Source organism: Neurospora tetraspora (genome assembly GCF_033439725.1).
Source record: "Neurospora tetraspora strain CBS 560.94 chromosome Unknown B0H65scaffold_2, whole genome shotgun sequence".
NCBI lineage: Eukaryota > Fungi > Ascomycota > Sordariomycetes > Sordariales > Sordariaceae > Neurospora > Neurospora tetraspora.
Window position 1 is genome coordinate 5,120,780 of NW_026944384.1, and position 15,902 is coordinate 5,136,681.

At 47.3% G+C, this 15,902-nt stretch overlaps 2 protein-coding genes across 2 annotated transcripts; one reads left to right on the top strand and one right to left on the bottom strand.

The window, feature by feature from the left end:
- Window positions 1-339: 339 nt before the first annotated feature.
- Window positions 340-5,548, top strand: B0H65DRAFT_130616 (uncharacterized protein). The gene is made up of 2 exons (XM_062820797.1): window positions 340-877; window positions 936-5,548. The coding sequence occupies exons 1-2, from the start codon at window positions 485-487 to the stop codon at window positions 5,502-5,504; spliced, it is 4,962 nt and encodes a 1,653-aa protein (XP_062684978.1). The 5' UTR covers window positions 340-484; the 3' UTR covers window positions 5,505-5,548.
- Window positions 5,549-8,971: 3,423 nt separating this feature from the next.
- B0H65DRAFT_420938 (uncharacterized protein) lies at window positions 8,972-10,293 on the bottom strand (the record flags this gene model as incomplete). Its single annotated transcript, XM_062824312.1, has 5 exons — window positions 8,972-9,482; window positions 9,542-9,802; window positions 9,868-9,890; window positions 9,953-10,023; window positions 10,083-10,293. 5 exons carry the CDS (start codon window positions 10,291-10,293, stop codon window positions 8,972-8,974), a joined length of 1,077 nt encoding a protein of 358 aa, XP_062684979.1.
- Window positions 10,294-15,902: the final 5,609 nt, after the last annotated feature.

Sequence of the window (15,902 nt, forward strand, 5' to 3'; positions counted from 1 at the left end):
CACATCGACAATCCTATACTACCTACCTACCTACACCTCATCTCCATCTATCTCTCCCCCAACATCCCACTTCTCGCCCCTTTCCTGCTTCTTGTTGGGGATGCCCACCCTCTTCTACCACAGCCCTACCGGTCACCAGGTCAACCTCACCATCACCAACATCACCACACATTCTCCCATGGGGCATCCCATGACTTTCTCTTGTTCCGCTCCATCAGTCTTCAGCCTTCACATCGGTACCGCTCCGTACATAATTCCACCCCTTGCCGCGTACCCAGTCGCTCCCGGACCTGCTTGGCCTGCTCGACCTGCATGCGGCTCCTGCAAGTTCCTGCAGGGCTACCGCTCACTAAACCCGCTGCCACTTGTCCCCCGTTCTTGGCGCGTCTCGCAACAGCTTCTAGATAAGATCTAGTCTGCTTCTCTGGACTGCACCGAATCACTTAACTTCAACTACAACCTCCATGTCCTACCCATCGCTGACATGTTGCGCCGATTAGCTTCTGTAAGGCACACCAACGGCCACAGGACCCCCGACGACCAGGAGCCCATGTCCCCCTCGCCTGGAGATGATGTCCCCCACCCGGAGACGACCAAGAGTGCCTCTGGAGCGCTCGCCAGCGTCTTCAAGGGGTTGGCTGGCGGAAAGCTAACCAAGCCACCGCCCCCTCTACAACCGCCCATGGCCACCGTGACGACTGTTGCTTCTCAGCCCTCTCGCGATCGCTCCGATGCCTTGCCCGTCACGTCCGTCTTGCGTGGCCTCCCCCAGCAGCACATGGAGCACTTTGCGCGGTTGAAGACGGGGCAGTTGAACGACCGCATCGCTGCAGCAAATGCTCTTCGCTATGCGATTACCGAATTCCCTTTGAATCCCGTAAGCAGAGCCCCGACCTGCTCATGGCGTAGACGCCGTTACTAATGTACAGGATCAGATCATGGAGGTATGGAATGCCGCAAAGGACCTAATCGATGGTGACAATCCAGAGAACGCTCGGGTTGCTGGATGGAGACTGCTGACCGAGTGCGTCAAAAACACATCTGCCACGGATTTCGAACGGAGAGAATACTTCCGGACTCTGACTGCACAAACCGCCCACCTCGACGACTTCCATCTGCAGCTGGAAGCATTAGAATATCTCACCAACCGCGGCCGAAACGTCGCAGGCTTCTACTACGACATTTTCCCCTTGTTGACTGTGTGGCTTGCCAATACCTTCGATGCTGCCAGACTTGCCAGGAGGGCCAACAAATCGGCCAAGGGAAAGACGCTAGTGACAGTCGAGGACCAAAGTTTCTCGCGCTTATTCGCCCTCATCAGAGATGTCATCAAGTTCAACTTCAAGTACGCTTCGGATGCTGTCGTTGGTCGATTGATGGACAACCTGCTAGAAATATGTAACAAGACAAGTCAAGAGGATGATCTGGCGGCTTGCATCAGCGTCATTGATGCCATGGTCACCTTTGGCTCGATCCCCAATGGGAAACTGAAAGATTGCATTCAGGTCCTGAGCTCCATCCATTGCTTGGTTCCCAGCCGGCAAAAGGATGCGTGGCATACGCTCTCCAATATTTGCAGGTCGCATCACGGTCAATCCACCGTAAGGATTCTGTTGGACGTATTACGCAATGCTCCGGCTGCTCCTGACAAAGAAAGGGATAGGGACGTGATTCGGGATATCAGGGGTGCGCTTACGGTCTTGAAGAAGCTCCTTGGAAAATCCGCCGAAAAAGGCTATCCAGGTGTTCCATTGGCGCTGCTAGTTGACGGACTGGCCAACGTCTGCACGAGCAGTTCCTCTAGGGTCTCCACTGAAATCCTGAGGCTGGTCAACTCTCTGTTCGACGATGGCGACGGAATCATCAATCCTCTCATCGCCGAAGAGCACTGGTCACCAATCTTTTCCGTGGCTGCTCAGTGTGCCGCTAAGAGCGTCCCGGCAGTCCTGAAAGATGTTGATCCGTCGATTCCGCAACCATCCGCTCCGAAAGACGATCATGAGAGTGGGGATAATATCAACTATCAGCTCAGAACCTTCATCAATCGCGTCGAAAAGCTGCTGACAGAAGAGAAACCCGATTTCTTCCAGCGGGACGAGTGCATGAGATTTCTTGCCGAGGTGCACCGTGTCCTACCGGATTCTGCTGCGGCACTTTTGCTTGATCATCTTAAAGAATTTCGCAGCTGTTATCCATCCGAAGTCGACTGGAAGAAGAACCTTGAGCTTGTCTTGGAAGGCATCTATCTTGATCGGGGTCGCTCTGCGCCTACTCGCATACAGGCTCTTGCGATGGTCATCGAAATATACGATTTCCTCTGCCTTGTACGGGATCTTGTAGAAGAGGAGAGTATCTTTGATCTCGTCAAGCGAGTACTATCCGGCATGTCCGTGGAGACCGACGCAGTTGTCCTACAGGAAACTGTCACGTTTATGGTAAGGGTCGCCGAGACAGCTGGAGCAGAGCAGTTCGACTTCATCTTGGACACTTTCAAAAATATAGTCTGCAAAGAGGTAGATGAGCCAACCCCCTCTACAGCGGTCCAAAAGTCTAGCGGTACGCAACAGATCTCCGATCAGCCCGTCGAGGTTGGCGGTCCATCTTTACCCAACGTCGTGACGAAAGGGTACGTCCGGATATTCATGAGATCAATGGATGTTGATGCATCGAAAGCGGTCAAAACGTTCAATACCCTCATCCATATCGCAGGCTCAACCACCTGTGAAACGGATGCTCGCTTAACGGCGATGAAGCTCTTGTTTCGCCTCAGAGCGGATTTTGAGTATCGCGTTTACGTCACTCCTCATGTCGAAAATGAAAGCATTGCTGCTAGTCTTTACAGAACCGATGCGTCGTTTGCGCGTAAGGCAGCCGAAGACGCAGCTCATCCACCCCGTCTTGGAAGGCTAGATCAAACCGGGTCCCCTCGACCACCGATTCGGGGTGCATCATATATGCCGGGACAGACAGTGGAGAGGTCCGGGCCTATCAGACCTTTGCAGCAGCCTAGGCAAATACCATACCAAGGACAGCGATTATGGTCCCTGCCCGATCCAGAGGCCTTACCAGAGACTCCTCGGAGTACGCCAAGCCATCTCCTCTTTTCGTATACCGAGGGCGCGGATGGTGAGGCATCCACGGAAGCCTCGAACGCGGTTTTGAAGATGAGCTCTTGGTTGAATACTCTGCTCAACATCTTCCATCAGGGATCCGATTGGGAGATTTATAGCTTTATCATTGCGCATTTACCGGCACAGCTCAGTGATCACCCAATATTCCAGGACGCCATCCCACAGTTGCAAGAACTTCGAGGACACATCTGCGAGGTAATCCGGACCAACCGTTTTCAAGAGCCACCACTTGTGTCAGGTCTACGACGTCCAGATGTCGCCAACTGCCTGTTCCACTCGCTCACCATGCTCGTCAGCTACCATCAACACTTCCAGAAGCTTGATGAGGATGAAATCGTGAGAGCCTTCCTGCATGGCATTGCCGACAAGACGGCAAAGACTTGTATACACGGCTTATCGATCTGCTGTTACGAGCTACCCTTATCCGTGAGCAAATCACTTGACATGATTCTCACAAGAATGTCACAAGTCATCACCCAACCTTTTGTGGCGATGCATTTGCTCGAATTTCTGGCTTGTCTCAGTCGCTTGCCTGCTCTTTATTCAAACTTCCGAGACGAAGACTACCGCGTCGTCTTTGGCATTTGCTTTCGGTATCTTCAATATGTCCGGGACAAGAAGCACCACGCTCGTAGCACGACGCACATGAGCGAGCCTTCAACGCCCAACATCGTTGTATCCGGTAGTCCGGACTTTCTTGCCCAGCAGGCCATTACGGATGATCTTCCCCAATACGTGTACGCGCTTGCGTATCATGTCATCACGTTCTGGTTCTTGGCAGTCAAGATGCCCGATCGTCTTGGCCATATAAGCTGGATTGCCAAAAACTTGTTTACCGATGTTGATGGTAGCGCCAGTAACGAGGAGCAAGCACAGATTACTCTCGATTTCATGCAGCGTGTGGCATTCTCGGATGCAAGCGATTCGGCGCATGATCCTTTGTTCAACAGGGAGAACTTTGGTGAGATTCAACAAAAACGATGGATTATTGGAAACAGCATCGTCACGGTCAAACAAGCCAAGGAGTCGGGCTGGGCTGAGATCACAAGGCGCTACCCTTCAGGAACATCGTCCTACGCAGTTCGTGTTGAGTTCACACCGATGACGGCTCAGCGCGCTGCAGATAGCTCGGACGATGCAGCCTGGGATGGACGTTTCCAAATGGGTACAACTCTGCTCCCCAGCCATGTCTTCCTGCAGCTCTTGGCTCCGATGCCGCAGATGTCTGACCCAGCAGCACGTCCAGTTCCCTTGCCGGACGAAGAAGCAATCGATCGGGCCATTCGTCTGTTTGACAGAAACTCGGCCGTCGATGGACACAAGGTTGGAGTGATCTACATCGGTGAAGGGCAGACGGATGAAGTTGAGATACTAGCCAATACTATCGGCGGACCTGACTACCACGAATTCCTCGATGGCCTTGGCGTCTTGACGCGGCTTAAGGGGGCGAACTTCAACACCCAGGGACTGGACCGGGAATACGGCACGGACGGCGAATACACGTATTGCTGGCGTGACAGAGTGTCGGAGATCATATTCCATGTGATCACGCAGATGCCTACAGACCTGGAACGCGACCCCCGGTGCACGGCCAAGAAGCGGCACATAGGGAACGACTTTGTGAACATCGTTTTTAACGATTCTGGGTTGCCATTCAAGTTCGACACCTTCCCTTCTCAGTTCAACTACGTGTACATCGTGATCACGCCGACTCCACGTCACTCGTTTGCTTCGGCAAGACTGATGGCAAAGCAGCGAGAGGAGGAGGGCAGGAAGGCCTCTACGCCCTTCTACGTGGTGCAGGTCATGAGCCAGCCAGGCTTCCCGGAGATCTCGCCGGCCGCCGAGCCCAAGGTGGTCAGTCTCACGGCGCTTCCAACATTTGTTCGCCTGCTCGCACTCAACGCCTCGGTCTTTTCGCAAATCTGGGCCACCAGGGAGGTTGGTGAACACGTTTCATCTTGGCGCAACCGACTGCGAGAGATCAACCGACTGCGCGAGCGCTATGGTACAAAGTCAGCTCAGCAGCAGCCAAACTCGTCTCCGCCGCCTAACATGCTTGGCGGAGGCGGCGGCGGACTGGGTTTGTCTGTGACTTCCCCTCTGGCTTCCGGTGGTCAAGGTGGCATAACGCAACAGTCATTGCTCGGACAGGATATCGGGGCATCGAGACCGGTAAACGCCGTGAGGGACAGCTTTACGAGCTTGCGCAGGTCTAGTGTGGCTACGTTCTTTACGAATAATAGCGCGGCGGACCCGACGTCGCACCGGTCTTCGATGCTGTCGACTACCACGCCGGATACGGAGGTTATGTTCCCAGCTCATGGAGCGGACGCACTTATTGAGTCGGTTGATTTCTCTAAGTGGACTTAAATAATATGATTCTGGCTGGACGCGGAGAATTGGAGGGACGCATTTGCATAAAGGAGCCAAAAAAAAAAAGATAACAGACATATAATGGTTAATATTGATTACAAACAGAGGGGGAATTCGGCAGAACACACAGGAGTCGAAAAGCAATGAAGATTTGAGAAGAAGGAGAAGAAGAAGCAGAGATTCTAATACAGTTTGGGTGGGTGGATTGATTGATTGGATGGGGTATGTATAGAAGCGGAGAGCGGCAGTCTGTCTTTAGGAGTGAACCCAAAAAAAATCGGTGTGTGTATCTGTGGGTGAAGTAATCTTCAAAGGGAGGTATGAAAAGAAAAAAGCAGATGAACGAACGTATTAGGGAGAAGCTTGGCTCGCTGCTGATTGAAAGCATTTGTTCTCGGCGACATTGGTTCCGGAATGAAAGCCGGAGATAGTTGGGGTCTGGGAAGTTTGTATCATGGGTGGTTAGGTTTCAGAAAGACAAAATCGGCGAGGCGTGTGTAGAATGCAGAGGATTCAAAAATGGAGTTGTACCTAGTACTTGACCTGGAAGAAGGTGCGGTGCTGCTACTCCTTCTAAAATTGAACATCGTACATTTGGAAGGAGCCAACATCAGGAGGCTTCCTTTTGGGGTGCGAGATGGCAGTCACTCCACGTCATGACTTTTCTCTCCTCTCTCCCTGTCTCTTCACTTTTCCTCCCGCTTTCTTTTTGATCTTCTTCTCATCCTTTCACCTTGAGGTACCTGAACTCAACAAGAAGTGACTAGTGTTACTTCCACTTCAGTTGTTGTCCTTCGGAGTCGCCCAAGTCGAGTCACTTCGAGCTGCTAATTCGAACCACCCACCCTCTCACCCAGTTTGCGTTCCTTGAGATGCTTTCCCTTCTTCCATTTTCTTGTTTTGCCCTCTCCACGCCTTTTCAACATGATTGAGACGATCTCCAAAGCCCCATCGCTTTCATCCGTTCTTTTCTTCAGACAAGCCCACAAAGACTCCCCTATGTTATATCTACCACTGCAAGTTACCCAGCATAAAATCAACATTCCTTCCATCCTTCTCTCTCTGCTCCACACCTCATTTCGCATCGTCTACGTAGGCAGAGGCATTCTTCAAGACACTCCAACACGTGTGAAGAAGAGCCCCTGGAAGAATGAATCTCGGGGCATCATCACCAACGAAGTTAGATTCTCCCATCGGATATGATTGGTCCACTAATCCACTTACACTTACACCCCCTACCCTTTACCTACAAGAACCTCGGGCCCCCCCCACGATTCCACGAATCTCCCTGAGCCCGAGTTTCGGTCGACACTCAGTCCCCGATCCCTTCATTTGTTCGCGATCGTTCGTTCGTTCGTTCGCTTGTGTAGGCAAGTCGGGGGACGGGAAGTTCCATCTATGTAAGTACCCGTGGATATAGGGTGGCTTTTTCACCCATCCCCACTCTCCTATACTACGCAGTACAAAACTTACGACAAAACTTACGATTTGAGACGTTACCCATGCCGGCCTTGTGGGTTAGACTAGACTCAGGACTCAAGTTCGTTTTCTTCTAGAAGACGAGAGGGAGAGAAAGTGAATGAGACAGATGTCGGTACTTAGCTGCAGCCGATACCGACCCGATGGACCGGGACCAGTATGTACTACTACCGGTACTTGGGTGAAGTGCCGAGGGGACGCTGAGAAGTTGTCGTGCTTTCCTCCCACCTTCTTTTGTTTTTGTTTTCTTCCGTATTTGGTTTTGCCGGTACATAGGCCATGCCGAGGTCGGACCTGAGCCAGTTCTTCAATACCACCAAAGGGTCCGAAGGTCAACCGAAATCTGCAACTCCGGAAAATCTGGGGGATGTTGATCCTTCTTGATCCTGTCTCTCGCGTGTCACGCGTGTGTCCTGCTTACACAGTGAAACAGAACATGAGTGTACCCTGTCTTTTTTCTTGTGATGTTTGTTTGTGTGTGTAAGTGCCCCTGCTGTGGATCAAGTCGATCGACTGCGGTGGGTTGGTGAACAGGAAGGAAGGGACGACAGAGATTCCTCGGGACGTAACTATTCCGTTCAACCCTCTTCGAGGCCAGAGCTCACCCACAAGCCGACCATTGTGTACCCATCTTTTTTTTTTTGTAGGACTTCTTTCCCGCGTCAGTGCATCACCTCCGGAATTGGCTACCCACTTCACCACTGAGGCGCCGTATGCTCATTACTACCTAATTCGGTTGTCCTGTCCCGTCGGTTAACTGTCCGGATCCACCGAACGATGGAACGCCTCACCATCGATCGATACCATCATCAGCCCAGAAAACTCGCCAAATCCACCCAACTGAGGAGTTGGCGAGTTTTCTGGGCTGATGTCCCCGTTTTCCACTCCAGTGTGTCTGTGAGGTCTAGGCAAAATTACGGCGTTGCAACGGTAACAGAGTTGATTGAATGTGGAGACTTCAAGTTGCAAGCCGAGGAAAGAAGGAACTGGGGAACCGAAAAGGAAATTTGAAGAAACGGGAGATGACCAGTGATGAACAAGCGGGATGGGTGAATGGATGGATGATTGAATAATGGCCATGGGTAAGGGAATTAGAAAGTTTTTAGAACCTTCCAATCCTACCTTCGAAAAAAGCCGAGATTTCAAGTACCGTGGGTGGTGTGTTTTCGGTGCACATGAGCTGAGTGTCATCATGGGTACCGCTTTTACCCAGTCGTAAGAGATTTACTGAACCTGGCAGTTTTGGTGAGAAGGAAGCATATGCACGGCGGGATTAGCTGCATATGAGGAATCAGTCCAATGGGATCCTCTCATCTTCCTAGCTAGCGCCTTTGGTAAATCTCTTACGACTGAGTAAAAGCGGTAGTGTATCCGTTCGTTGTTGAGACGTTTGACGCAAAAAATCGTACGTTTGAACACCTGACACGGCATTTGAGGTTGCTTACAAGTAGAAGGTTCTTGAGACATTCAAATCCTACGTTGGAAGAAGCCTAGGTAGGTTTCAAGTACCGTCCGTGGGTAGTGTTGTCGGCTTGTCGGTGAGCTGAGGGCCATCATGGGTATTGTATCCGAACGTAGTTGAGACAATGAAGGGGAGGTTGACGGGTCTTGGCGGCGGAGGTGAGTGAGTTGACACAGAACTTGAGGATATCGAAAAACCTAATACAGAATAGACGTAAGGGTTAGAGAGCCCGGCTCGGCTTTAGGGTGATGGATGGATGGCAAAATTTGGTTTTTGTTGATATTCTTGACAGAAAGAAGGAAGATAGGTATCACTGGCTGGTCTAACGCACACCTCTAATCATCCCAAACGTTCATGCTCATTAAATCCCCTAGACATCGTTCGTTTTGGTATCCAGAAACCCCCAAATATGTGTACACATTTTCGAACATTACAACGTATGAAATCGTCCTCGTATCGTTTTTTGCTTCTCGGAAATTTGTGAATTTTGTGTTGTTGTATGCGCAGAAAAAGAACCCATCCGCTATTCTCGCGAAATAATCACCTCGGTCTTCTTGTTAATACAGCCATCCAGAATAAACTCGGTGCTGTTATTGGCGCCCTTGCTCGCATGGCCCTCGACGCCGCCTTCAACGCTTCCGCCATCCATGTCGGTCATGCTGTCCAACTTCTCGCGCCCCTTGCTCTTGCCCGTCCTCCACGTCTGAAGGGCGTAGCGCGACCCTATCTCGTTCGGATATCCTGTCCCACGGGTTCGGCTTGAGGTACCGCCTGATCTCGATCTCTCGTTGAAGTACTTGATTAGGGGCGCCAGAGTCGGGACGTTCGTGACGATGATGCCGAGGTTGTTCTCGACGGTCGACCAAAGAATCAAAGGAGCGGAGTCGATGGGGTTTTCGAGGCGCTTGACCGTCTGGATGCGGATAATCTGGATAACGGTGATGAAGAGGCCGAATCCGAACATTCCAAGCAGAACGACCTTTTTTCGCGTCTGGATTTGGGATTTGAGGAGAACTGGGAATGGGAGAAGCATACTGCAGCAAGGCCGAACTGATTAGCGCGCGATGAGAGATAGATTTGGATTTCAACTTACGCGATAATATCGAAAACCATCGTTAGCGACGCCATGCTAGTATAGAACGGCACTCCCTTAAGACATGTGCCGGGGATGCTATAATCCCATTGTCGTGCCACGGGTTGGCAAAGGTTCAGCTGGACCAGCAAGAACGACAGATGAAACATGAAGCAAGAGATAATGACGCCCACGGTGGTGTACCAGTAACCGCCCTTGGGAATAAAACGAAGGTATGAGGTGAGCAAGGCGAGCTTGAAGCCGAAAATACTCGAGATATAACTGTGTTCAGGTCAGCACTTTTGGGATATCAGGTATAAGCTGGAAAGACGGGGGTTTGAACTAACAAAGGGGCGCCGATATATTGAAGCTGCGAGTCAAAAGTGTTAGTTACCAGGCTTCCGTCCAATGTCAACAAGAATAGGCACTTACGATATTGAAATTGTGCAGATTTTGGGATGGAAAATCTTCCATATCTACCAATCCTAAGCCCCATTTTGTCTCTGTATTCACTTGTTAGAGCAAGACGAGATAAATCTTTGTGGATTTCAAAGTTACTCACGAACGATTGTCACGACCGCAAAACCAGCCGCCGCGACCCATGTGAGGATGATGACCCAGTCATCGAACCCGATAGCCTTGAGAATAAAGGCTCGCACGTAGGTTCGCAGACAAACAGTGATTAAGGAGAGAATGGTAAGGGCGATGGCAACGCCCGTGATCTGGTGGCCTATGGTAGGCGCATCGGCATCTGTGTTGTAGGTCCAGCCCATCTTGGCGGAACGACGGCGGTTCACGACAACGCCGCAGCGGGAGCCGGGAGCGAGATGTGGACCAAAAAGCGAGGAGAGCTGGAATATTATATCGAATGCTGCTCTGTGCGCGCGTGGTCGAATGCACGTAACCAGGCTTTTTAGTGAGGGTGGAGAAGGTGTCGCTCCCGTCTAGCGAGATCTGATGTCGATCACCGTGGTTTTGCTCCTTCGGAGTGCTCCGAACTGAGACTGATGACCGGAAAGGTGGGCGAGGATCAACCACATCAAGGGCCCTGCCGTGAATAGAGGTATATAATTCTGGAACCCTTTTCAGAATGTAAACACGGTTGATCATGTAGGTGGGCAGTGTCACTACATAAGAGATTTGGCCTTCATCACCAACCCACCACCAAAATCTCTTGAAGCTCAGTGTTCCCAGTCTCCGCTGCCCTATTCTACCTAGGGCAGGCCAGGGGTCGGTCCGTCTACTCGTGAGTTATCGGAGAGGGTCTACATGTAACATCACACGCAGCAACTCCAGCGTGAAGCGAAGGAACAGAGCGGGGGGGAACCAGCCTTGTACCAGCGCGTTGCTTGTCCTGCAGGGAATGATAATGGCTAACATTAAAGACCCGTACGGGAGGTCTGTTTTCGGGCTGCTGTGCCCAGCGGACCTGGCGTCAGCTTGGCTGCAGCGGAGATGGACAGAAGAGTCTAGCAGAAGAAGATTTACCTTCCGTATGGCGTAATAGTGCGGCCTGCACGTGGTGTAGTGTACGAGATGGGCTTGGTGGTGGGTTGGTGAAGATGAGAAATCCGCTTGGATGACAACTTGGGCGCCTACGCTCCTGCTCCTGGTGTTCATCTGTAGGGCAAGACAAGACAGTAGCGAAGATGAAGGACTGGTTCCGGCACGTAGGCAGCCCCAAGGAGAGTTTTAGGATCGTTCCAAAGCTGTGCCCGAGGTGGCCTAGAACAGCGGAGTAGGTGAGCAGCCTAAACCGAAACCGAACCGCCTTTGATCATAGTCACTGTCCTATCATGTAGCGTATGTGATGCCACGGGGGACCGTCGGGATCCATCATGGTAGCCAAGCACGGGTTCTTTTGGCTAGAAACTCCGGCGAGGTCGATGAAGTGCAACGACGTGGATCTTCCTTGTTGGAGTGCAGACTACCAGCTGCTCAGCCAAGTCATATCCGACCAAGTTGAAACGAACCTTCAAGGTCCTTTGCAATGCATGAACCGTTTACGAACTCGATCACCGAGTCATTTGTGTGTTGTCGTCCCACTTTCGACCCTGTTGAGCTGATTATAAGACGTAATAAGTCCATGTTTTCAAAGTTTGACACCCATGGCATCCCTCGGCATTCTGACAGACACTTCATGATTGTCGATGAAGCCAGGAGAATGAGGAATTCGAAATCGAGGGAAAGGGTCCAGCAGCAGCCGAGGCTATTCCATAGAGAGCTAGTACCTTGTTTACGCCTGTGATGGGATGCCGGGGCGATGTTCCTACCCAAGACCCAAGACCATGCGGTGACCCACACGAGGGGATATTAAGTCCCGCAGGCCAATGCGAGGTGAAGAGGACAGGCGGGAGGACCTAACGGATTTGGCTAGGTCGTGATGGATGAACACTGAAAAAAAGTCTTCACTGAAAGTCTGCCACTCGGGGTCCACGCCATGAGCTAGACCTTTTTCAAGGAAGTCGAGCCGAGGATGGAGAGGAGGTGAAAAAGGGCAGGAAAAGAAAAAAAAAGGAGGACACGGGGTAGGTAGTAATATATGTCATATGTCTCAGTCGGCGACCCTGGGCGGAATGGAAGCCGCCAACAGTTTGACTTGGCTAGTGTAAGTATGGCGTAGAAGGACCGAAAGAAAAGGTCGAAGAAGGAATATGCCACGAGACACTTTGTAGGCAATTTCAGCTATTGCCTCATGTTCGGGCCGGATAAATCGACTGTGTGGAGCCTATACAAACTGACAGCCAAAACCCAAAGCTTGGCATCACTTGGCATCGCTCTTGAGCCGCAGCAACTTAAGTCCTCACTAAAAGACATTGTTTTGAACCACAACAACGAGAGCTCAAAACCACCTTTTTCAGAGCGTTGAACTCCCATTCACACGTGGGGGCCTCTCACCGGCCCCCTGCACCCCCGGAACTAACCCTAACACTTAACCCTAACCGCTAACCCTAATATTAACCTCGGGGGCAGCCCGCGAAAAGCTACCGAGTAATCTCGCGAAATCCGGTTTAGGCCTTTCCCTCTTTGAGCGCCGGACAGGGTATAACGCGGCGTATAGTGAGCTAGCATATACTAGCATATATGCTTGCCCAAATAGTAGTGTAATATAATATTAAAGACTGGCATTTGATGGTTCCAAATATTGAAGTAGCGCCACCTCATAGTTCCAGCGGTCTCTCGTATCTTTAATCCCTGTCGATTCAAATACTAATACCTCCTTATTATCATCGTTGTCATTATACTGTCATAATAAATATATTAAAATAGCGGCTTCCTCGCCTAAATAATAACGGCAAAGCCCTATCACCCCCTTCTATAATTGAACGTACTTAAAATTGCCCTAATCCTGCCGCTAAATCATATAAAAACCGTAAAGTTTGATTAAAATTAATTAAACGTATCGAGCAATCCTATTTAATAGAGAAGAAATTTTAAATTAATTAGCATACTTTGTATAATTATCGAAGGGAATAAGGAAGTAAGGGTAGGGCATTATATTAATTAAATTCGTAATAAATAATTATTTACCTCTTATAAATGCGAATTAAAATAGAGAATAGGTTTAAATATAATTATCGTCGTCGGCGGAATAACGGCGGCAATAATCCTAACGACGGCTCCTATAATATATTATATTAAAAAACTCATAAATTTTATAAAATTCCTACCTCGACGATAGTAAATTAATAGGGAAACCGCGACATTAATCTACTAAAGCTAGCGAAAAAGAAAAAGGCAATATAGCCAGCAATAAAAATACAACTATACAAAAATTTTAAACTACGCGTAAAGGTAACGGTTTAATAACAATAATTTAATTTCGTCGTAAATCTAAGAAAATTTTTAAATTAATATTTATTAAAATCCCTACCCAATTTAAATTTTCATATAATTAATTTAACAACTTTCTCTATCACTAATATATCGTATATCGTCGGATTACCTATTAAGCTTAGAAACTCCCCGGTAAATTATATATAAAAATTAATAATTTTCTTTAATAAATTTATTATTTATATAAATATAGACCGGTTGATAGTATAATTATTAATATAGTTATTTTTCTAATTATTTATTTAATAATAAATTTATTAAACGATAAAGCCAACCGAACGTACCCGGTATACGAATTAGGTTCCCCGCGTTTTATATCCTCAATTTCGACGAAATCCCCCTCCTATTTAAATTTACTGATAATTGTACGTACAAAATCAAGGGTACTAAAACCGTATCTAATAAAGCGTCCCATAGTAGGTAAGCAAAATAGCAATATACTTTCATCTTCTATATTTTTATTAATAGCGGTTATAAATTTAAATTTATAATTATTTTTTATAGCGAAGGGAAAGTTGGTAAGAAGGAGGAGAAATTCTACGCACAAAACGTATTAATCCAATTCAACAAAAATACGTACTAAAACGAAAACCTATTAGCTAATTAATTAAACGAAGAGCTCACTCTTATATTAAACGAATTAGGAAGGGAAGTATCAATAATTATAAACGTCTATTTATTTTATAATTGAAAGATAATACGTAATAAGATTAATAACCTTCCTTACAAACTAATAACGGCTATAATCCCCGGCAACCTTACAAATTTAGTATAATTATTCGATATAATAATTAACGCAATATTTAAAAACCTTCTAGGGGAGGAATAAAATTTATTTTATTTCGAATAGAAAGATAAAAACCTTCCTCTAAGGAAAAAGTAATTTATTTCTACAAAGAGGATTATCATTATCTACGCTATCTCCCGCTATTACTAGTAATCATAAATTAATAAAAAGGATATTATTATTAAATCATTCAAAAATAACGGTATATCCATTCTCCCAAACGGGTTAGAAAATTACTTAATTAATATTAAAAATATCGACAAAGACACCCTAATTTAAAATAATTAAGAGCAAGCAAGAGAACTCCCCAACGTTAACGAATTTAATGATATTCTAAAGGAAAAGGATAACGACAAGCTTATTTATAAAATTAATAATAAAGAGAGACAAAGGGTAAGAGAGAAGGTATTCGAAAGGGTATACAAAGTTAAGAAAGCGGTTTATAGCTACTATACTATACCTATATTAAAATAGATAATAAAAGATAGAAGGTTATTAATAAAGGGTATAAAAATTAAAAAAGATTATCTCGTATATTTAATTTTATATGATAAACAACAATAACGAATTCGATAACTAACTTAATAACTAATTTAGTAATTAATTTAATAATTAGTAATATAAATAATAGTAATTAGAATTTATTATTATTATTATTATTATTAACTTCGTTGCCGTCACCTTCAATAGATTTATTATCGCCGTCGTTAAAATACTAATAAACAATAACCTTACCTTCTTACTACCAACGAACCACCTAAAAGCGGTTATCCTATTTATATTAATATTTCCCCAACTCTATTATACAATAAAAGACTTTAATATTAACGCTAATATTTTTCTCAATATAAGGACGGTCTTTGTTACGAACCCAGCTAAAGTAGGTTCGTTTCTAGAAATCTATTAGGGTAAGACCATCCTTAACATTAGGAGATAAAGGCATTCAAAGAACAACAAAGTACTCGAATAGCTTGACGAATTACTAAGTATTAAGATAGTCGTCAGTAACGTTTATAAATAGGGCAAACGAATTAGTAAGAGAGCTAAAGAAAGAGAAAGAGCCTTAATACTAAGGGATTATTATTATTTACTAATAAACGACGTTAATATCCCTAAGTAGAACCTTCTAGGATACTATAATAAGGGTAGAAGGGTGGTAGTATTAATAGGAATAAAAGTATTAGAAAAGACGAGAGAATTAGGCTACATTTCCCTAGCGAAATAGAAAAAAATCCCCTTGGGAAAAAGCACAGTAACAAAGGATAGGTTTATAGTCCTCCGCCCAGAAACATTGCTCTCCACGTTAACCCACATATATTTGAATGTACAGCTACCAGACGTGCCCTGCACAGATATGCTCCTGTCCGGCGCTCAAAGAAGGAAAGGCCTAAACCGGATTTCGCGAGATTACTCGGTACACAATTGATTTATCATGGCACGTAGTCGATTTATGCGGCTAGTTCATCATAGGGTGATGCAGTCATGCAGAGCTTGCGCTGCGGTCACCGTGACACTGCAATGCAACGCTGCTCAGGGGTGGTCTCAGAAAGGGTGGCAGCACTACACTAGTGCCTTCAGCCTCAACCTTTTTGGTCTTGTTCTCTTTCTTAAACTTGGTTTCTAGCGGCAGCCGTAGAGGTCCTCGAAGTCCTCAAGTGCCGATCCGGCTCATTGCCGATGGGTCGCTGGTCAGGGGACCCGGGGATTTGTCGTCGGCGGCAAGACAGAAAGGCCGCCCGATGCTGTGTCGGATCGTCT

Bases quoted from the DNA above. Each gene is read 5' to 3' on its own strand.
- B0H65DRAFT_130616 (XM_062820797.1), top strand. From the start codon at position 485: ATGTTGCGCCGATTAGCTTCTGTAAGGCACACCAACGGCCACAGGACC. The intron at 878-935 runs GTAAGCAGAGCC...GTACAGGATCAG, and splicing joins CCGAATTCCCTTTGAATCCC to ATCATGGAGGTATGGAATGC.